We start from the raw sequence: 24,007 nt of genomic DNA, 5'->3' as shown, positions 1-24,007 counted from the left end.
GCACCCAAGAGGGGACGCCCGGCTGCCTGTTGGCGGCCCGGCTGAACCCAGGGGCACAATAGTCCGGCCGACTTAAAATGGCGGCGGCGGCACTGGGCCCTCGCCTTTAATGGCCGCCGCACCACCAGGGCTGATAGAGGGAATAGAAGGTGCAACGACAGAAAAAGCTGTCTGGGGCACTGCTCGGCGGGCGTAAGATTTTTCGGGCTGTATTTCGAGGGAGGTGGGTGTCCCGGCATTGCGCGCACTGATGATGCACTCACGGCCGCTCGACAGCAGCAGAGCGAAAATGGGGACCGCCAGAAACACCCCTGCTGAATTTAGTTTGCGGCGACCATTTGACCACAAATCGGCAGCCGCTCGACTCCTCTGCATGGTCGCCGCAATCTGCCGGTAACCGGCCTTATTCGGGAGCTGAATTTCGGCCCTGGTGTTTTTTGGGTGAGCCATTAAACCAAGGTCCTGCCTGCTCTTTTAGATAGGTGTAAAAGATCCCACGGCACTATTCAAAGACGAGCAGGAAGTTCTCCTAGTGTTCTGACCAACATTTATCCCTCAGCCAACATGATTAAAACAGATTATCTGATCAGTTATTTAATTGCTGTTTGTGGGACTTGGCTGTGCTAAAATGGCTGCCAGATTTCCCTACATTACAAGTGACTGGAATTCAAGAAAACTACTTCCTTGGCCATGAAGTGCTTTGGGGAATCCTGAGGTTATGAAAAGTGCTATATAAATACAGGTTCTTTCTTTTGTATTAGGTTAGCAGCTGTACTGTGAATAACACAGGTTGTTGTTACAGCAGGTGATTATGGAAAAATCAATCTCAACTTCAAATCACTAAAAGTTGTGATGCAGTTTAGCACTAGGTTCTATTTCTAGAGATATAGGGCCCAAGTTTCGGGCCGCGCCTAGAATGGCGCAGCCCCAACCTGGACGCCCATTTTTCGCGCCCACAAGTGCGCCTAAAAAATACTTACAGATTCTCCGGCTCCCTGCTGGTCCTCTGGAGCTGGGCGCGGTGCAGCACGAGCTGTGGGGGGCGGAGCCAGGTCCCTGCGTTGAAAACAGTGCCGGGACCTCTACAGTGGGCGCGCATGTGCAGTAGCTCCAGGCGCCCAAAACTGTGTGGGAGGGGCCCGAAGCTCGCAGCCCCTAGCCCTGGCCGAATGGGCTCACTGGGGCGGTGTGGATCAGGCTGCACCTCCCACGCCCAGCTCCTGCTTCCTCCCTTCAGCTGGCTCTCTCAAACCACCCCCCAACCCCCCAACTCCCGCTCCGACTCCCCCCCGAACCGACCCGACCCCCCGCTCCCCCACCGGACCCGACCACCGTTCCCCTCCCGGACCCGACCCCGCTCCGCTCCCCCCCCGGACCCGACCCCCCACCGACCCAACCCGACTCCCGTGCCCCCGGACCCAACTCGACTCCCCCCCCCCCCGACCCGACACCCGCTCCCCCCCAGACCCAACCCCCCACCGACCCAACCCGACTCCCGTGCCCCCGGACCCAACTCGACTGCCCCCCCCGACCCGACACCCGCTCCCCCCCAGACCCGACCCCCCACCGACCCAACCCGACTCTCGTGCCCCCGGACCCAACTCGACTCCCCCCCCCCGACCCGACCCCCGCTCCCCCACCAGACCCGACCCCGGCTCCCCCCAGGACCCGACCTCCGCTCACCCCCCGGACCCGACCCGACTCGACTCCCGCTCCCCTGCCCCAGACTCGACCCAACTCCCGCTCCGCTCCCGTACCCGACTCAACTCCCCCCCCCCCCCCGGACCCAACTCGACTCCCCTCCCCGGACCCGACTCGACTCCCCTCCCCGGACCCGACTCGACTCCCCCCTGACCCGACTCCCGCTTCCCCCCCACCCCCGGACCCGACCCCCGCTTACCTCCGGATCCGACCTCCGCTTCCCCCCGCCCCATCCCGCTTCCCCCCCGACCCGACCCGACCCAACCCAACTCAACTCCCGCTCCCCCGCCCCAGATTCGACCCGACTCCCGCTCCGTTCCCGGACCGACTCCCGCTCTCCCCGCCCCACCCCCCGGACCCGACCCGACCCCCAGCCACCTAGCTTTAACTCCGGTGCTGGGGACGGGCTGCGCCCGAAGTCTTGGACCCGGCCGGGCCGGGCCCGTTCAGCCTCCCTCTCCTCTCCTCTCTCCTCTCCCCCTGCCTCCCTCCCTCCCTTCTCCCCCTCCCTCCCTCTCTCCCTCTCTCCCTCTCCACACCCTCCCTCCATCCCCCCTCCTCCCCCACCATCAGAAACACAGACACTGACAGACAGAGAATGAGAGACACACAGACAGAGAGAGAGATAGAGACACTGACAGAGACACACTGAGGGGGGCGTCCCAGCACGCTGTTGGAGGGCTCCCGGTGCTGCAGTTGGTAAGTAGAAAATGTTTTATTTATTGATTTTTTAATTTTTTTAATTTTTTATTAATTTTTTTTGATTGATTTATTGGTTGATTTATTGATGTATTTATCATTTATTATTGATGATGGCTCTTTATTTGTAAAATTGAAGTGTTTAATGTTTGTAAACTTCCCTTTAAACCCCGCCCCTCCCCCCCATTCCCTACGCCTGATTTGTAACCTACGCCTGATTTTCTAAGTGTAGGCAAGGTTTTTCTGAGCGTACAAAAATCTACACTTACTCCATTCTAAGTTAGTTTGGAGTAAGTTTTCACTGCCTAAACTTTCAAAACAGGCGTAAGTGGTCGGACACGCCCCCTTTTGAAAAAAAAATCTGTTTCAAACTGAAACTGTTCTAACTGACTAGAACTGGAGCAAACTAAATGCCGAGAATTGCAATTTCTAAGATACTCCATTCTAAACCAGTTGCTCCAAAAAAACAGGAGCAACTCAGGCTGAAACTTGGCCCCATAGAATTGAAAAGTAGGGAAGTTAAGCTAAACCTGTATTGCACCTTTGTTAGAGTACTGCGTACAGTTCTGGTCACCATATTATGAAAAGGATGTAGAGGCACTGGAGAGGGTACAGAGAAGATTTACAAGGATGATACCAGAAATGTGAGGGCATACATATCAGGATAGATGAATAGGCTGGGTCTCTTTTCTCTTGAAAAAAGGCTGAGTGGTGATCTAATAGAGGTCGTTAAAATTATGAAAGGTTTTGATCGAGTGGATACAGAGAAAATGTTTCCACTTTGTGGGGAAGAGCATAACTAGAGGCCATCAATATAAGATAATCACCAAGAAATCCAATAGGGAATTCAGAAGAAACTTCTTTACCCAAAGAGTGATGAGGATGTGGAACTCGCTACCACAGGGAGTGGTTGAAGCGAATAGTATAGATGCATTTAAGCGAAGGCTAGACAAGCATATGAGGGAGAAGGGAATAGAGGGTTATGCTGATAGATTTAGATGAGGAAAGACGGGAGGAGGCTCAAGTGGAGCATAAACGCCGGCATGGACTGGTTGGGCCGAGTGGCCTGTTTTTGTGCCATATATCCCATGTAATCCTATGTTCTGGAAAGAGCATATAAGAAAAGAAAGAGTGCAAATCAATATCACATGTCCAAAAAGCAAAATAGATGTCCCAAGGATTCTATCTAAATTGATAGACACTGTAGCTTTTTGACCCCAATATAGTTTGACAGTTTAATTCCTTTGTGCAAATTTCCATTTCAACTTGTGTATTAAAGAAATTAATCGTATTTGTGCTCCATGTTGCCTGTGACTTTTTGCATAGCAACTTTACCCAGGCTATAGCACCTCAATGGAGAATCTGCCAGTCTGGTGAAGTGGTAATATGAGAGGTGAGTTTTCATTGTCTAGACAACATGACCAAAGTAATTAATAATGTTCTGATATATAACCAGGACAGTAGTGCATAAGTCGACAGAAGTTAAAAGCATTGGCCAAACACCCGTGAGTACAGTGTTCCGTTCTGGCTGCAACACTGCATTGGAGAAAGCACAGGGCAGAGGAATAAAACTGGTACTAAGAGTAAAGGCGATGAACTGCAATGAAAGACTGGAGAAGCTCAAGCTCTGTGACATGGAGAGATGATTAAGTGGGGCATGGGGAGCGGGGCCACAAAGAGGTGTATTAAATGATACAGATAACCCCAGAATGTTACCTTGGAACACATCACACATTTAGGGCAACAGAACATCAATTTAAAATTAGATGGAAAGTAAATTTGAAATAGAAATGGTAGAGATTTTTTTTTAAGCTAAAGGTCAGAAATTTTGGAATAATTAGACAGACAGTGGCCCGGATTTTGTGGTATAAGTAATGCCGAGGCTATCAGTGCTCACCGTTATTAAAGAGTAAATCGGACAGCAACTTCCAATGTCCGTACATGCAGTTAAACACAGTAATCAGGAAGTTGCTGCCCGATTTGCGCTGGTCCTCCACAAGCTTCGCTACACCTGTACCTCGTCGAGAGACGCGGCATTAAAATACATAAAGAGCATGAAGTTGCGGTACTTACCCATTAGATACCCACTAAACTCGCCAGAAAACCTTAGGGCTGGTCCATTCAAGTGTAAGTGCATTTTAACGGCGTGGTAAGTCTTAATTATTGCCAAACAACCTCTCTGTTGCTGAAAAGTTACTTTTGCAAGTGTGGAGTCTCATTCCTTCAGATTTTAATTATTGTTGGAGATTTAAATAAATTAAAAAATTAGAATTAAATTTTTTTAACCTTTTTCTTTCTGTCTCTTTTATTGCTCCCTCTTAATCCCGTCCTTCTTTCCCTCACCTTATTGTGTTTTCTGTACATAGATTGACATTTAATTTAATATTCTAACTTAAACTTCCTGGTTTAGAATGCATGGGTAGAAATTGCCCCCCCCCGGCCCCCTGCCCAAAACGGGCGCTCTCACCCCCAGTTTTGCCTGTTTTCACCGCCGCGATGGTTAATGCCGCCTCTTTATAGCGAAATTCTGCTCTTTGTTTTTTTTCCTCTCCGATCCGGAACTCGGTCATAATGGGGGCGGTGACTACATCGGAGGGATGGATATGCCACGGTGACAGCAACTGAGGGGCGGGCGTTGGGGGTGGAGCGGAGTGACCGCCGCGATAACGTCATCACGTGCTGCGTCATCACGGCTCTCCCCTGCACTTAAAAAGGAGAGCCTCCGCGCTTTTAAAACTTCGGGCCACTGGACCAACAGGGAGGGTTTCGGTCGGGGGCATAATTGTCGGCCCGACCTGGCAGTCGGCCGACAAAAAGAAAAACAGGGAAGCTGCAGAAGGCCACAGCCTCACTGGACCACCGGGTTTTGGCACTGCCGGGTGGGCCGAAGATTTTCTGAGGGGAATGTCACCGTCGGGGGTGGGGGTAGATCCGTGGTGCGCACGGTGATGGCGTGCTTAAGATGGATCGGCAGCAGCGGAGCGGTAGGGTGGGGATTGGGGCACCGCCGGGAAAACGCGGGAGGGCAATTGGGCTAGCAGCAGCTATTCCACGAAAAGTCGACGGCCACTCCACTCCGCAGCGTGGCCGCTGATTTGCGGTGGTAACAGGCCTGAAGGAAAGGGGCAATTTCGGCCCCTATGTCTCAGTGAGGATTCTTCAATCTGATTGGTTGAAGAGTCATGTTGTGCTTTCCCTGTTTACACAGATCCCAGGTCCTCTGCAGAGGGCTCTGCGCTGAAATGGCTAATTACTGTAAATTGCCCCACAAAAGCCCACTGAAAGTCTGTGGGCAGCTGTAAAAGGAATTAGCCGTGAGCACCGTTCATTTGCCGCTGACCACAAAATCCGGACCTATGTGGTAGATGCTTGTACCTTAGGGAGTACAAAAGACAGTTCAATGTCAGAGGGATAGACTCGATGGATCAATTGGCCAATAACTCTTCTCATGTTAGTGAGATATCTGCATATTCCTCAGCTGACAAATAAATGGCTTTTCAAAATGTCAATCAGAGTAGTGATTCATTTGGAACATATTCTTCATCTCTCTCTGCTACTCTAGGCACTGCCAGTTTGTGATAACGTGTTTGGCCATTTTTAGCTTTACAGTAGTTAAAAGTTCTGTTCCGATGGAACTTGGAAATAACACTGACCAATTGCACTTTGTTGCATTAAGCAGCTAACAATTCCTCCTTTGGTATTACTGTCTCAGTTAACACTAACACATGTCAATTTACACATGATTGAAGGAATTGTTGCTTTTTACAAGTGGATGGTTTCAATTTAGAAATTTAGTGGTGTCAAGCAGTTTCACACTTCAGCAAGGTAAATTGACAGCTGTTGAGTACAGCGTAGTCTGTCAAAGGAAAAGAGATAAAGAATTACAAGCACCATTGTATCAAGCTGAAGAGAGGGGGCGCATACAGAGTTGTGAAACTGTTGAACACAGATGCCCCAAAAGTCCATTGATGCAAAATCAATTGAGGTGATAAAGATACTTACCTGGGAAAGAGTATCAAGGGATATGGAGAAAAGGTAGAGATTTGGGATTAAAACTATCAAAGCTAACAAAAATAGTGGAGAAGGAGCATTTGGTCAAATGATTGACTCTTGTTTATATTGAAATTTCAACAAACCATTCCTCTCTGGCCTAATGAGCATGAGAAGGAACTGTACCGTGTCCCACAATGAAGTCCTTTTCTTCAAGTGTAGTTAATTATCCCAAAAGTGAGATAAGTGGGATCACTCATCACTCTGCTTGTTGAATCCATCCAGAAGATTGAGTAAATTCTCATTTACTAACTTCTTCAAGCTTTTGGCATCATCATCATAGGCAGTCCCTCGAAATCGAGGAAGACTTGCTTCCACTCCAAAGTGAGTTCTTAGGTGACTGAGCAGTCCACTTCAGGAATTACAGTCTCTGTAACAGGTGGGACAGAGAGTGGTTGAAGGAAAGGGTGGGTGGGGAGTCTGGTTTGCCGCACACTCTTTCCGCTGCCTGTGCTTGTTTTCTGCATGCTCTCGGCAACGAGACTCAAGGTGCTCAGCGCCCTCTCGGATGCTCTTCCTCCACTTAGGGTGGTCTTTGGCCAGGGACTCCCAGGTGTCGGTGGGGATGTTGCATTTTATCAAGGAGGCTTTGAGGATGTCCTTGAAATGTTTCCTCTGCCCACCTGGGGCTCACTTGCCGTGTAGGAGTTGTCATCTTCAAAAATTTTTCAGTGACATGTAATATTAAATATGATTTGATTTTTAATGGTTAATATCAATGTAGATAGATCTTGATTGGTTAACCTCTGGCAGGGAAACTGCCATCTAAGTCTTTTCATAACCTCAGGTTCTAGTTTGTAAGACATTCTCCTGTTCGATTGTTTTCCCCCTCAGTACGGAGACTGCAATGTTGCTTCCAAAATGTTTTTTTTGTTTGTTCCGGGATGTGGGCGTCGCTGGCAAGGCCAGCATTTATTGCCCATCCCTAATTGCCCTTGAGAAGGTGATGGTGAGCCACCTTCTTGAACCACTGCACTGGGCCTGATGGCCTACATCCTAGGGTTATAAAAGAGGTGGCTATGGAGATAGTGGATGCATTGGTTGTCATCTTCCAAAATTCCATAGATTCTAGAAAAGGTTCACATGGACTGGAAGCTAGCAAATGTAGCCCACCTGTGTAGTTAAGGGGAGTCTTGATGCATTTAAGGGGAGGCTAGACAAACATATGAGGGACAAGGGAATAGAAGGTTATGCTGATAGATTTAGATGAGGAAAGACGAGAGGAGGCTCAAGTGGAGTATAAATGCTGGCATGGACTGGTTGGGCTGAATGGCCTGTTTCTGTGTCATATATCCTATGTAATATTTAAGAAAGGAGGGAGAGAGAAAATGGGGATCTACAGACCAGTTAGCCTGATATTAGTAGTAGGGAAAATGCGAGAATCTATTGTGAAGGAATCTATTATTTAGAAAATAATAATAGGATGGGCAGAGTCAACACGGATTTATGAAAGGCAAATCATGTTTGACAAATCTGTTAGAATTTTTTGAGGTTAAAACTAGCAGAATAGATAAGGAGGAACCAGTGAATTTGATGTATTTCAGAAGGCATTCGATAAGGTGCCACACAAGACGTTATTAAACAAAATTACAGCTCATGGGATTGAGGATTGGCTATCGGATAGAAAACAGAGAGTAGGATTAAACGGGTTATTTCTGGGTTGGCAGGCTGTAACTAGTGGGGTAGTGTAAGGATATGTGATTAGGTCTCAGATATTCACAATCTATATCAATGATTTGATGAGCGGACCGAATGTAATATATTGAAGTTTGCTGATGATACAAAGCTAGGTGAGAATGTAAGTTGTGAGGAGGATGCAAAGAGACTTCAAGGGGATATAGACAGGCTAAGTGAGTGGGCAAGAACATGGCAAATGGAATATAATGTGGAGAAATGTGAAGTTATCCACTTTGGTAGGAAAAACAGAAAAGCAGAGTATTTTTAAATGTTAAGAGATTGGGAAATATTGGTGTTCAGAGAAACATACTTGTACATGAATCACTGAAAGTTAACATGTAGGCACAGCAAGCAATTAAGAAAGCAAATGGTATGTTGGCCTTTATTACAAGAGGATTTGACAAGAGTAAAAACATCTTATTGCAATTATATAGAGCCCTGGTGAGACCACACCTGGAGTATTGTGTGCTGCTTTGGTCTCCTTACCCAAGGAAGGATAGACTTGCCGAAGAGGGAATGCAACGAAGGTTCACCAGATTGATTCCTGGGATGCGGGGATTGTCCTATGAGGAGAGATTGAGTAGACTAGGTCCATATTCTCTAGAGTTTAGAAGAATGAGAGGTGATCTCATTGAAACATACCAAATTCTTACAATGCTTGATAGGGTAGATGCAGGGAGGATGTTTCCTCTAGCTGGGGAGTCTAGAACCAGGAGTCACAGTCTCAGAATAAGGAGTCGGCCATTTAGGACTGAGATGAGGAGAAATTTCTTCACTCAGAGGGTGGTGGATCTATGGAATTCTCTACCCCAGAGGACTGTGGAGGCTCAGTTGTTGATTATATTCAAGACAGAGATTGTTACATTTTTGAATATTAAGGATACAAAGGATATGGGGATAGTGCAGGAAAGTGGAGTTGAGGTAGATCAGCCATGATCTCATTGAATGGCGGAGCAGGACTGAGGGGCCGAATGGCCAATTCCTGCTCCTAATTCTTATGTTCTTATGTTCTTTGTAATGAAGGTAGTCCCACATTGCTGTGAAGGAGGGAGTTCCAGGATTTTGACCCAGTGACAATGAAGGAACGAGCGATATATTTCCAAGTCAGGATAATGTGTAACTTGCAGGTGATATTGCTCCCATGTGCCTGATGCCCGAGAGGGCTGGCCATCCTAGACTGGGTGATGTGTAATGAGAAAGGACTAATTAGCAATCTTGTTGTGCGAGGCCCCTTGGAGAAGAGTGACCATAATATGGTAGAATTCTTTATTAAGATGGAGAGTGACACAGTTAATTCAGAGACTAGGGTCCTGAACTTTGGGAAAGGTAATTTCGATGGTATGAGAAGTGAACTGGCTAGAATTGACTGGCAAATGATACTTAAAGGATTGACGGTGGATAGGCAATAGCAGACATTTAAAGATCAGATGGATGAACTTCAACAATTGTACACCCCGGTCTGGAGTAAAAATAAAACAGGGAAGGTGGCTCAACAGTGGCTAACAAGGGAAATTAAGGATTATGTTAAATCCAAGAGGCATATAAATTGGCCAGAAAAAGCAGCAAACCGGAGGACTGGGAGAAATTTAGAATTCAGCAGAGGAGGACAAAGGGTTTAATTAGGAGGGGGGAAATAGAGTATGAGAGGAAGCTTGCTGGGAACATAAAAACTGACTACAAAAGCTTCCATACATATGTGAAGAGAAAAAGATTCCTGAAGACAAACATAGGTCCCTTGCAGTCAGAATCAGGTGAATTTATAATGGGGAACAAAGAAATGGCAAATACTTTTGTTCTGTCTTCACGAAGGAAGACACAAATAACCTTCCGGAAATACTAGAGGACAGAGGGTCTAGTGAGAAGGAGGAACTGAAGGAAATCCTTATTAGTCAGGAAATTGTGTTAGGGAAATTGATGGAATTGAAGGCCAATAAATCCCCGGGGCCTGATACTCTGCATCCCAGAGTACTTAAGGAAGTGGCCCTAGAAATAGTGGATGCATTGGTGATCATTTTCCAGCAGCCTATCGACTCTGCAATTAGTTCCTATGGACTGGAGGGCAGCTAATGTAACACCATGTTTTAAGAAAGCAGAGAGGGAGAAAATGGGGAATTATAGACCGGTTAGCCTGACATCAGTGGTGGGGAAAATGTTGGAATCAATTATTAAAGATGAAATAGCAGCGCATTTGGAAAGCAGTGACAGGATCGGACCAAGTCAACATGGATTGATGAAAGGGAAATCATAAGAACATAAGAACATAAGAATTAGGAACAGGAGTAGGCCATCTAGCCTCTCGAGCCTGCTCCGCCATTCAACAAGATCATGGCTGATCTGGCCGTGGACTCAGCTCCACTTACCCGTCCGCTCCCCGTAACCCTTAATTCCCTTATTGGTTAAAAATCTATCTATCTGTGATTTGAATACATTCAATGAGCTAGCCTCTCAACTGCTTCCTTGGGCAGAGAATTCCACAGATTCACAACCCTCTGGGAGAAGAAATTCCCTCTCAACTCGGTTTTAAATTGGCTCCCCCGTATTTTGAGGCTGTGCCCCCTAGTTCTAGTCTCCCCGACCAGTGGAAACAACCTCTCTGCCTCTATCTTGTCTATCCCTTTCATTATCTTAAATGTTTCCATAAGATCATCCCTCATCCTTCTGAACTCCAACGAGTAAAGACCCAGTCTACTCAATCTATCATCATAAGCTAACCCCCTCATCTCCAGAATCAGCCTAGTGAATCGTCTCTGTACCGCCTCCAAAGCTAGTATATCCTTCCTTAAGTAAGGTGACCAAAACTGCACGCAGTACTCCAGGTGCGGCCTCACCAATACCCTATACAGTTGCAGCAGGACCTCCCTGCTTTTGTACTCCATCCCTCTCGCAATGAAGGCCAACATTCCATTCGCCTTCCTGACGACCTGCTGCACCTGCAAACTAACTTTTTGGGATTCGTGCACAAGGACCCCCAGGTCCCTCTGCACTGCAGCATGTTGTAATTTCTCCCCATTCAAATAATATTCCCTTTTACTGTTTTTTTTTCCAAGGTGGATGACCTCACACTTTCCAACATTGTATTCCATCTGCCAAACCTTAGCCCATTCGCTTAACCTATCTAAATCTCTTTGCAGCCTCTCTGTGTCCTCTACACAACCCGCTTTCCCACTAATCTTTGTGTCATCTGCAAACTTTGTTACACTACACTCTGTCCCCTCTTCCAGGTCATCTATGTAAATCATGCTTGAAAAATCTTCTAGAATTTTTTTAAGGATGTAACTAGTACAGCGGACAGGTGAGAATCAGTGGATGTGGTGTATTTGGACTTTCAAAAAGCTTTTGACAAGGTCCCACACAAGAGATTGGTGTGCAAAATTAAAACACATGATATTGGGGGTAATGAATTGACGTGGATAAAGACCTGGTTGGCAGACAGGAAGCAGAGAGTCGAGATAAACGGGTCCTTTTCAGAATGGCAGGCTGTGACTAGTGGGGTGCTGCAGGGCTCAGTGCTGGGACCCCAGCTATTTACAATATGCATCAATGATTTAGATGAAGGAATTGAGTGTAATATTTCCAAGTTTGCAGATGACACTAAGCTGGGTGGCAGGATACTAAGAGGCTGCAGGTGACTTGGGCAGGTTATGTGAGTGGGCAAATGCATGGCAGATGCAGTATAATGTGGATAAATGTGAGGTTATCCACTTTGGTGGCAAAAACACGAGGGCAGATTATTATCTGAATAGCGGCAGATTAGGAAAAGAGGAGGTGCAATGAGACCTGGGTGTCATGGCACATCAGTCATTGAAAGTTGGCATGCAGGTACAGCAGGCGGTGAAGAAGGCAAATGGCATATTGGCCTTCATAGCTAGGGAATTTGAGAATAGGAGCAGGGAGGTCTTACTGCAGTTGTACAGGGCCTTGGTGAGGCCTCACCTGGAATACTGTGTTCAGTTTTGGTCTCCTAATCTGAGGAAGGACATTCTTGCTATTGAGGGAGTGCAGCGAAGGTTCACTAGATGATTCTTGGGTTGGCAGTACTGACATATGAGGTGAGACTGAATCAACTGGGCCTGTATTCACTGGAGTTTAGAAGAATGAGAGGGGATCTTATAGAAACATATAAAATACTGATGGGACTGGAGAGGTTAGATGTAGGAAGAATGTTCCCAATGTTGGGGAAGTCCAGAACCAGGGGACACAGTCTAAGGATAAGAGGTAAGCCATTTAGAACCGAGATGAGGGGAAACTTCTTCACTCAGAGAATTGTTATCTGTGGAATTCTCTACCGCAGAGAGTTGTTGATGCCAGTTCATTGGATATTTTCAAGAGAGAGTTAGATATGGCCCTATGGCTAAAGGCATCAAGGGGTATAGAGAGAAAGCAGGAAAGGGGTACTGAGGTGAATGATCAGTCATGATCTTATTGAATGGTGGTGCAGGCTCGAAGGGCCGAATGGCCTACTCCTGTACCTATTTTCTATGTTTCTATGTTTGTCCTTCTAGGTGGTAGAAGTCGTGTGTTTAGGAGGTGCTGCCAAAGAAGCCTTGGTGAGTTGTTGCAGTGTATCATATAGATGGTATACACTGTAGCCACGGTGCATCGGTGGTGGAGAGAGTAAATATTGAAGGTCGTGGATGGGGTGCCAATCAAGTGGGCTGCTTTGTCCTGGATGGTGTTGGAGCTGCACTCATCAAGGCAAGTGGAGCGTATTCCATCACATTCCTGACTTGTGCCTTGTAGATGGTGGAAAGGCTTTGGGGAGTCAGGTTGTGAGACATTCGCTGCAGAATACCCAGCCCCTGACTTGCTCTTGTTGCCACAGTATTTATGTGGCTGGCCCAGTTAAGTTTCTAGTCAATGATAAACCCCAGAATGTTGATGGTGGGGGATTCGGTGATGGTAATGCCATTGACTATCAAGGAGAGATGGTTAGACTCTCGCTTGTTGGAGATGATCATTGTCTGGCACTTATGTGGCACGAATGTTACTTGCCACTTATCAGCCCAAGCCTGAATGTCGTCCAGGTCTTGCTGCATGCGGGGCATGGACTACTTCATTATCTGAGGAGTTGCGAATGGAACTGAACACTGTGCAATCACCGGCGAACATCCCCACTTCTGACGTTATGATGGAGAGATGAAGCAGCTGAAGATGGTTAGGTCTAGGACACTGCCCTGAGGAACTCCTCAGGGGCTGTGATGATTGACCTCAACCATAAGAACCATCTTCCTTTGTGCTAGGTATGACTCCAGCCAGTGGAGAATTTTTACCCTGATTCCCATTGACTTCAAGTTTACTCGGGCTCCTTGATGCCACACTCGATCAAATGCTGCCTTGATGTCGAGGGCAGTCACTCTCACCTCACCTCTGGAATTCAGCTCTTTTGTCCATGTTTGGACCAAGGCTGTAATGAGATCTGGAGCAGAGTGGTCCTGGTGGAAGCCAAACTGAGCATCAGTGAGAAGGTTATTGGTGAGTAAGTGCCGCTTGATAGCACTATCGACAAAATCTTCGATCACTTTGCTGATGATTGAGTGTAAACTGATGGGGCATTAATTGGACAGATTGGATTTTTCCTGCTTTTTGTGGACAGGACATAGCTGGGCAGTTTTCCAAATTGTTGGATAGATGCTTGTGTTGTAGCTGTACTGGAACAGCTTGGCTAGAGGCGCGGCTAGTTCTGGAGCACAAGTCTTCAGCACAACAGCCGGGATGTAATCGGGGTCCATAGCCTTTGCTGTATACAGTGCACTCAGCTGTTTTTGGATATCACGTGGAATTAATCGAATTGACTGAAGATTGGCTTTTGTGATGTTGGGGACCTCAGGAGGAGGCAGAGATGGATCATCCACTCAGCATTTCTGGCTGAAGATGGTTGTAAACGCTTCAGTCTTGTCTTTTGCACTCACACGCTGGGCTCCACCATCATTGAGGATGGGGATATTCATGGAGCCTCCTCTTCCCATTAATTGTTTAATGGTCCACCACCATTCACGACTGGATGTGGCAGGACTACAGAGCTTTGATCTGATCCATTGATTGTGGGATTGCTTAGCCTTGTCTATAGCATGTTGCTTCAGCTTTTTAGCATGCATGTAGTCCTGTGTTGCAGCTTCCCCAGGTTGGTACCTCATTTTTAGGTACACCTGGTGCTGCTCCTGGCATGCTCTTCTGCACTCCTCATTGAACCAGGGTTGGTCACCTGGCTTGATGGTAATGGTGGAGTGAGGGATATGCCGGGCCATGAGGTTACAGATTGCGGTGGAATACAATCCTGCTGCCGCTGATGGCCCACAGCACCTCACGGATGCCCAGTTTTGAGCTGCTAGATCTGTTCTGAGTCTATCCCATTTAGCCTGGTGGTAATGCCACACAACACGATGGATGGGACTTCATCTGCACAAGGACAGTGCAGTGATCACTGCTACCAATGCTGCTATAGAAAGATGCATATGTGACAGGTAGATTGTTGAAGATGAGGTCAAGTAGGTTTTTCCGTCGTGTCGGTTGTCTCACCGCCTGCCGCAGGCCCAGTCTGGCAGCTATGTTCTTCAGGACTCGGCCAGCTCGCTCTGTAGTGGTGCTACCGAGCCACTCTTGATGATGGACATTGAAGTCCCCCGCTCAGAGTAAATTCTGTGCCCTTGCAACTCTCAGTGCTTCTTCCAAGTGGCGTTCAACATGGAGGAGTACTGATTCACCAGCTGAAGGAGGGTGGTTGGTGGTAATCAGAAGGGTGTTTCCTTTTCCATGCTTGACCTGAAGCCATGAGACTTCATGGGGTCCGGAGTCAATGTTGAAGACTCCCAAGTCCACTCCCTCCCAACTGTATGCCACTGTGCAGCCACCCCTGATGGGTCTGTCCTGTCGGTGGGACAGGACATACCCAGTGATGGTGATGGAGGAGTCTGGGACATTGGCAGAAAGGTATGATTCTATGAGTATGATTATGTCAGGCTGTTGCTTGATTAGACTGTGGAACAGTTCTCCCAATTTTGGCACAAGTCCCCAGATGTTAGTGCGAAGGACTTTGCAGGGTCAACTGGGTTGGGTGTGCCATTGTCGTGTCCGAAGCTGATGCCGAGGTTTGTGCCGGGTGGTCCGTCCGGTTTTATTATTCTTATTATTTTTTAGCGGTTTGTTACAACTGAGTGCCTTGCTCGGCCATTTTAGAGGGCATCTAAGAGTCAACCACATTGATGTGGGTCTGGAGTCACATATAGGCCAGGCGGGTAAGGATGGCAGATTTCCTTCCCTAAAGGACATTAGTGAACCAGATGGGTTTTTACAACAACCCGGTGGTTTCATGGTCACCATTACCAACGCTGGCTTTTTATTCCAGATTTATTTAATTAACTGAATTTAAATTCCCGCAGCTGCCGTGGTGAGATTTGAACTCATGTCTCGAGATTGTTCGTCCAGATCTCTGGAATACTAATCCCGTAATTCTGAAATTCTTCCAGTTGACAGCAATATATCTTTCTGGATTATGAATAAATGACTGAATCAAATGTGATAACGTTATCCACGTGCCTCTCTCAAACTCTATACAGTTTTATCAGAGTGTGTCAAGTAATGCACGTACATTGTCCATCATCATCCTAGGCAGTCCCTCAGAATGGAGGAAGACTTGCTTCCACTCCTGAAGTGAGTTCTTTGGTGGTTGAACAGTCCAATACGAGAGCCACAGACTCTGTCACAGGTGGGACAGACATTCGTCGAGGGAAGGGGTGGGTGGGACTGGTTTGCCGCACGCTCCTTCCGCTGCCTGCGCTTGACTTCTTCACGCTTTCGGCGTTGAGATTCAAAGAGCCAAACCTCCTGGATGCACTTTCTCCAGCTAGGGCGGTTTTCAGCCAGGGACCCCCAGGTGTCAGTGGTGATGTCACACTTTACCAGGAAGGCTTTGAGGGTGTACTTGTAATGTTTCCGCTGCCCACCTTTGGCTCGTTTGCCGTGAAGGAGCTCCGCATAAAGCATTTGCTTAGGGAGTCTCGTGTCTGGCATGAGAACCATGTGGCCTGCCCAGCGATGCTGATCGAGTGTGGTCAGTGCTTCAATGCTGGGGATGTTAGCCTGGACGAGGACACTAATGTTGGTACATCTGTCCTCCCAGAGGATTTGCAGAATCTTGCGGAGACATCGTTGGTGACATATCTCCAGTGACTTGAGGTGTCTTTTGTACAACTTCCATGTCTCTGATCCATACAGGAGGGCAGGTAATACTACAGCCCTGTAGACCATGAGCTTGGTGGTAGGTTTGAGGGCCTGGTCTTCGAACATCATTTTCCTCAGGCAGCCGAAGGCTGCACTGGCACACTGGAGGCGGTGTTGAATCTCTGCATCAATGTCTGCTCTTGTTGACAAGAGGCTCCCGAGGAATGTGAAATGGTCCACATTGTCGAGGGCCGCACCGTGAATCTTGATAACTGGGGAGCAGTGCTGTGCGGCGAGGACAGGCTGGTGGAGGACCTTTGTCTTACGGATGTTAAGCATAAGGACCATGCTTTCATATAACCAGGAGTAGTTTAAAAGCAATATTTTTAATAAACATTGGCTTGGGCAGATGACTTTTCTTGATCTGCACAAACTGTTAAAAAAATTGCAGTTAACAAGGCAGGGTCCATACAAGTCCTGACAATAGTCATGTGCCACCTTTATCGAGCAAGAAGAGGCATTTTCCAGCTGCTGGTGTTGCAATGAGCTCTTGAGCAATAACATTTAATTTACATAGTGCGCAGTTAAGTGAAGCATGTTTGCTCCATGAGTGAAGGAGACTGCAGAAGTGATGGGTGGGAAGTAATGGTAAAAGGTATACTTGTTTCCTTCACAAGTGGAATTAATATCATTCCATTATCTTTGCCTGCAGGATTCTGCTTCGACAGCATCTCCCAAACTCATAACCTTCACCAATTAGAAGGTTAAGAGCAGCAGGTGCATGGAAACACCATCACCTCCAAGTCACTCACCTGACTTGGACATTTATCGCCCATTCCTCCATTGTCACCTTCACCACACGGACTGCAGCGGTTCAAGAAGGTGGCTCACCACCACCTTCTCAAGGACAACTAAGGATGGGCAATAAATGCCGGCCTTGCCAGTGACACCCACAGCCTGTGAATGAATAAATTAAAACCATGTTTTCTAATTCTGTTTTACTTTGTTAAATATCTGAACTAAAGAATAGATTTCAGTGGTGGCCTTTGGGTCCACAATGGCATTTGCTTTCCCCCCAGCACAGTAGCTATTAGATTTGAGTTGCTCTGCTCACAGCACTCTCTCACTGGCACTAAGCACAAATGCAATACAATTGCAATAACATTTTTTGAATGTTATTTTTTTTATTATTGGTGACTCACAGTAAAGCAGTTAAGATAGATCTTTTTCTTATTTACATGAAATGAATTATATTTGCTGCACAATATGAGGCTCTACAATGTTGGTTACATGTATGTTGCATAGGTTGTTATATATTTTTTTTAATGTTTGGTGAAAGCAAGGTATGTCATTGCTGGGGAATGGAACTACTTTCTACTTTTGTGCATCACTTAGCATTAGGTTTTCATAAGTCAGGGATAGCACAGGCCTATTCAGAGTGAAGTATCTCTTACTCTGTCAAATAATGGCCTGAATCTCCATCTCAGTGTGATAACCTCTCTTCCTCGTTCCTTTGAGTGAGACTGTCACCTTACTGTCATTTTTTGCTAACTTGTTTTATGGGGCCATTGGGTTGAGATTTGTCCAAACTCACTTCACAAATCCTTGCAGCCAAAAGATAGAAGAGACTAAAATCCCATCAATATGGGCTACAATCTAGGTTCTTGAAGTAAAAGGACAGGACACTGCCAGCCTGCTTTGCTTAATTCATCTAATAAATGTTCAGTGCTTACTCCTAGCATCAATAATTGGTGATATAATACAAAATTAACAATCTAAATGCACCCCACACCACATTAAGGGGCTTCATGGATTAAATTATGTGGACAGGTTACATAAACTTGGCTTGAATTCCCTTCAGTTTGGAAGGTTGAGGGGAGATCTAACCGAGGACTTTAAAATGATAAAGAGATTCGATAGAGTGGACAAGGGAGAGCCAGTGGATGTGGTGTATTTAGACTTTCAAAAGGCTTTTCACAAGGTCCCACACAAGAGATTAGTGTGCAAAATTAAAGCACATGGTATTGGGGGTAATGTGCTGATGTGGATAGAGAACTGGTTGGCAGACAGGAAGCAAAGAGTAGGAAGAAACGGGTCCTTTTCAGAATGGCAGGCAGTGACTAGTGGGATCCCACAAGGTTCAGTGCTGGGACCCCAGCTATTTACAATATACATTAATGATTTAGACGAAGGAATTGAATGTAATATCTCCAAATTTGCAGATGCCACTAAGCTGGGTGGCGGTGTGAGCTGTGAGGAGGATGCTAAGAGGCTGCAGGGTGACTTGGACAGGTTAGGTGAGTGGGCAAATACATGGCAGATGTGGTATAATGTGAAGTTATCCACTTTGGTGGTAAAAACAGGAAAGCAGATTATTATCTGAATGATGACAGATTAGTAAAAGGGGAGGTGCAACGAGACCTGGGTGTCATGGTACATCAGTCATTGAAAGTTGGCATTCAGGTACAGCAGGCGGTAAAGAAGGCAAATGGCAAGAGGATTTGAGTATAGGAGCAGGGAGGTCTTACAACAGTTGTACAGGGCCTTGGTGAGGCCACACCTTGAATATTGTGTACAGTTTTGGTCTCCTAATCTGAGGAAGGACATTCTTGCTATTGAGGGAGTGCAGCAAAGGTTCACCAGACTGATTTCTGGGATGGCAGGACTGACATATGAAGATAGACTGGATCGACTAGGCTTATATTCACTGGAATTTAGAAGAATGAGAGGAGATCTCATAGAAACATATAAAATTCTGACGGGATTGGACAGGTAAGATGCAGGAAGAACGTTCCCGATGTTGGGGAAGTCCAGAACCAGGGGTCACAGTCTAAGGATAAGTGGTAAGCCATTTAGGACCGAGATGAGGAGAAATTCCTTCACTCAGAGAGTTGTGAGCATGTGGAATTCTCTACCACAGAAAGTTGTTGAGGCCAGTTCGTTAGATATTTTCAAAAGGGAGTTAGATGTGGCCCTTATGGTTAAAGAGATCAAGGGAAATAGAGAGAAAGCAGGAATGGGGTACTGAAGTGCATGATCAGCCATGATCATATTGAATGGTGGTGCAGGCTCGAAGGGCCGAATGGCCTATTCCTGCACCTATTTTCTATGTTTCTATGATAGAGTAGATTCAGAATAACCATTTCCTCTGGTGGGAGAATCCAGAACATGGAGCAATACAAATGTTGTATATGTAAATTTGTGTTTACTCTGTACAGCCACCAGAGGGCTCATCCCCTGGAGTCCCAAGGGATCCCATAATCCCTTGGAAGCACAGGTATTTAAGGAGGCTTCACAGGTTGGAGAAGCACTCTGGAGACCTGCAATAAAAGTCTACGGTCACACTTTACTTTGAGCTCACAGTGTTCAGTCTGACTCTTTCTCCATACACAATAACAAGGGTGAAAAATTAACATGTCTGATCTGTGTTGCTATAAATCTGGCACCGAATTGTATGTATACCTTATAAGCAGGTAAAGTGCATTCCCAACAAAAAGCAGAAGCCAATATTGGAAAGGAGGACAAGCTGTATGGGTGATTTATAATCATTATGCATTTCTTTTTAAAGATGTTTCTCCTGAATTCCCTATTAGATTTATTAGTGGCTATTATACTTATGGCCCCGGGTTTTGGTCCCCCCCCCCCACCCCCCCACAATTTTAAGGATTTTCCCCCTTGTTCTGGAGTCTCCCCTCCAGAGGAAATAGTTCCTCTCTATCTACCTCAATCAACGTAACAAAAACAAACATTATCTGGTTATCACATTGCTGTTTGTGGGAGTTTGCTGTGCGCAAATTGGCTGCCGCATTTCCTACCTTACAACAGTGCCTACACTCCAGAAGTATTTCATTGGCTGTAAAGCGCTTTGAGACATTTGGTGGTCGTGAAAGGCGCTTTCGAAATCCAAGTCTTTCTTTCTTTCTTTACCACTTCAAATAGATAAAGATGTACCAGACACACAAGAAATGTCGCTCTCACATGAGCATCAGGAACTCCTTTGTGAACAGTATTTTTAAGTGCATCATGGGTGAGGCTTCCCGCCTGGCCCATTACAATAAGTGCTCGACCATCATCACCTGGGAGATGCAGACCGCCACGTGCCTGTTGCTGCCCGGGGAGCTGGCCATGTCGGAAGGGACAAAATCTGTGACCAAGTACGGCAGCTCCAAGTAAAACTTCACAACGCACCAAGAAAGCCAGGAATGCCGCGTGCTATAATGTAGAACTGGCAGAATTCCCATATATTGGGTGGGTAACAAAAACACCAGCGAGAGCCTTTACAGCGCGCTTATTGCAAACAGGGTTCATTGTTTAAACTCATTATGACAGAAAAAGATCTATTTTGATGGGATACTCGAAAATTAGAAACAAGTCTGGAAATATTAATCAAGATCATTCCAAGTATGTACGCAAAACATTTTTAATCGTAGGAATTGTATCAGTTCAAGCTGATTTTTAACTCAAGTGCAGTGATCATTTGGGTTCTTTTGGTAGTATAGGGATTAACACCAGTCCCACCTCAGGTTAGGACCATTAAAGGAATACACCAATATTCCACTGACCTCCAGCTGCTTGTGAACTTCTTCAGGTAATTCCTGCTCGTAGGTCTTCAGAAGTTCGATTGTGTGTTTAAGGGGCTCAAACATCTCATCAGTTGTAACCTGTCTCTCCTTCACAGCCAAGAGGTGACCCATGACACCGATCAGGCCATTGAAATCGCCTTCTTCAACCTTCTGACAAAAACCTCCTTCTGCTACTTTGATAAATGCTTTGAGGTCAGCCAGGCTGTGTAGAGCAAGGGGAGAGGAGTTGAAGGGAAATGTGAACATGTGGCCAACACAAAAATAATGCAGAAGTTTTTCCCATCAACATGAGCAAAAAGAATAGACGAACTGAACTTTACATAGAATTACATAGAATATACGATACAAAGACAGGTCATTTGGCCCAACTAGCCTGGGCTGGTGTTTGGACTACACACAAGTCTCCACAAGTATTTCTTTTTATATACCTTGATAATTTAATTTTGTAATTTCTCTTTGCTTTCCTGATAGTGTTTATTCAAACTTCTTTCCCAAGTTCTCCATATTCCCTGTTGTCCTCCTCTCCTCGAGTATCTTCACTCAGAGAATTGCGAACCTGTGGAATTCTCTACCACAGAAAGTTGAGGCCAGTTCGTTAGATATAGATGTGGCCCTTACGGCTAAAGGGATCAAGGGGTATGGAGAGAAAGCAGGAATGGGGTACTGAAGTTGCTTGATCAGCCATGATCATATTGAATGGTGGTGCAGGCTCGAAGGACCAAATGGCCTACTCCTGCACCTATTTTCTATGTATCTAAGCACTCCTTATATGTCTTTTTGTTTAGATTCAATTATCCCTTTAGTTCTTTATTCATCCAGGGTGCACTGAAATAGCTTGCTTGGTTTTGGCTTTTGGTAGAATACATTTCTCTTGAACCCTATTGATTATCCTTTTAAAGATTTATTTGTCTCTTTGTTTTTCAAGACTTTCTCCAAGTTTATCAACAGTCTGTCGACTCGGGATCAGTTCCTATGGACTGGAGGGTAGCTAATGTAACACCACTTTTTAAAAAGGGAGGGAGAGAGAAAGCGGGCAATTATAGACCGGTTAGCCTGACATCAGTAGTGGGGAAAATGTAGGAATCAATTATTAAGGATGAAATAGCAGCGCATTTGGAAAGCAGTGACAGGATCGGTCCAAGTCAGCATGGATTTATGAAGGGGAAATCATGCTTGACAAATCTTCTGGAATTTTTTGAGGATGTAACTAGTAGAGTGGGCAAGGGAGAACCAGTGGATGTGGTGTATTTAGACTTTCAAAAGGCTTTTGACAAGATCCCACACAAGAGATTGGTGTGTAAAATCAAAGCACATGGTATTGGGGGTAATATACTGACATGGATAGAGAATTGGTTGGCAGACAGGAAGAAGAGAGTCGGGATAAACGGGTCCTTTTCAGAATGGCGGGCAGTGACTAATGGAGTGCCGCAGGGCTCAGTGCTAGGACCCCAGCTCTTTAAAATATACATCAATGATTTGGATGAAGGAATTGAGTGTAATATCTCCAAGTTTGCAGATGACACTAAACTGGGTGGCGGTGTGAGCTGTGAGGGGGACGCTAAGAGGCTGCAGAGTGACTTGGACAGGTTAGGTGAGTGGGCAAATTCATGGCAGATGTAGTATAATGTGGATAAATGTGAGGTTATCCACTTTGGGGGCAAAAACAAGAGGGCAGATTATTATCTGAATGGTGGCAGATTAGGAAAAGGGGAGGTGCAATGAGACCTGGGTGTCATGGTTCATCAGTCATTGAAAGTTGGCATACAGGTGCAGCAGGCGGTAAAGAAGGCAAATGGTATGTTGGTCTTCATAGCTAGGGGATTTGAGTATAAGAGCAGGGAGATCTTACTGCAGTTGTACAGGGTCTTGATGAGGCCTCACCTGGCATATTGTGTTGAGTTTTGGGGAAGGACGTTCTTGCTATTGAGGGTTAGGGTTAGGGTTAGCAGCAAAGGTTCACCAGACTGATTCCTGGGATGGCAGGACTGACATATGAGGAGAGACTGGATCAACTGGGCCTTTATACATTGGAGTTTAGAAGTATGAGAGGGGATCTCATAGAAACATACAAGATTCTGATGGGGCAGGACAGGTTAGATGCGGGTAGATTGTTTCCGATGTTGGGGAAGTCCAGAACCAGGGGACACAGTCTTAGGATAAGGGGTAGGCCATTTAGGACTGAGATGAGGAGAAACTTCTTCACTCAGAGAGTTGTTAACCTGTGGAATTCCCTGCTGCAGAGAGTTGTTGATGCCAATTAATTGGATATATTCAAGAGGGAGTTAGATATGGCCCTTACGGCTAAAGGGATCAAGGGGTATGGAGAGAAAGCAGGAAAGAGGTACTGAGTGAATGATCAGCCATGATCTCAACAAATGGTGGTGCAGGCTCGAAGGGCCGAATGGCCTACTCCTGCACCTATTTTCTATGTTTCTATGTTTACCTTCTTTCGTTCCACCCTTATTTCCTCATAATTTTCTTTTTTCTGATCTATTACCTTTGTCTTTGTTCTACTTATGTCCTGCATAAATTTAAGGTCATCCAAAACTTTGCTCTCTCGCAGCAAGTCCCTTTCACCCATCACCCCTGTGCTCTCTGAGTTACATTAGCTCCCAGTTCGGCAATGCCTCAATTAAAAAAAATTGCATCTTTTTTTCAAATCTCTCCATGGCCCCCTATCTCTGTAACCTCCTCTAGCCCTCAACTCTCTGAGATCTCTGTGCTCCTCCAATTCTGCAAGTTATGTCACGCTCAATCCTAATCTTGAACTTTACTGTGTTGTGATCACTACTACTGAGATTCTCTCCTACTCTTACTTCTCCTAGCTGTTCTGGTTCATCACCCATTATAAGATCCAGCAATGATTCTTTACTTATTGCACTTCTTACGTACTGAGTGAGAAAGGAGCCCTGTATACTCTGTAAAAACTCAATTCCCCTTTCTCCTTTCGCTACTTCTTCCTGCCAGTTTATTTGAGGATGGTTGAAATCACCCACGATTACTAATTTATGCCTGCTACTCATCTTATAGATTTGCCTATACATTTCTTCCTCCAATTCCCTTCCATTATTAATTGGTCTACAGTATACCCCTATTAAGGTGTAGGATCCCTTCTTATCTTTTAATTCCTTGTGTTAAAT

General features: G+C 45.9%; 1 protein-coding gene across 1 annotated transcript in view; it reads right to left on the bottom strand.

The window, feature by feature from the left end:
• LOC139226208 (dynein axonemal heavy chain 9-like) overlaps positions 1-24,007 on the bottom strand; it is a 373,005-nt gene that overhangs the window by 263,518 nt on the left and 85,480 nt on the right. The window contains exon 18 of the mRNA XM_070856837.1: positions 20,847-21,069. Coding sequence (XP_070712938.1) covers positions 20,847-21,069 — 223 coding nt within the window. The remainder of the gene's footprint in view (positions 1-20,846; positions 21,070-24,007) is intronic.

The sequence above is a fragment of the Pristiophorus japonicus genome, chromosome 16, assembly GCF_044704955.1.
Source record: "Pristiophorus japonicus isolate sPriJap1 chromosome 16, sPriJap1.hap1, whole genome shotgun sequence".
NCBI classification, from domain to species: Eukaryota; Metazoa; Chordata; class Chondrichthyes; family Pristiophoridae; genus Pristiophorus; species Pristiophorus japonicus.
The sequence above is the reverse complement of the archived record's forward strand: the minus strand, read 5'-3'. Positions and strand labels throughout refer to the sequence as shown.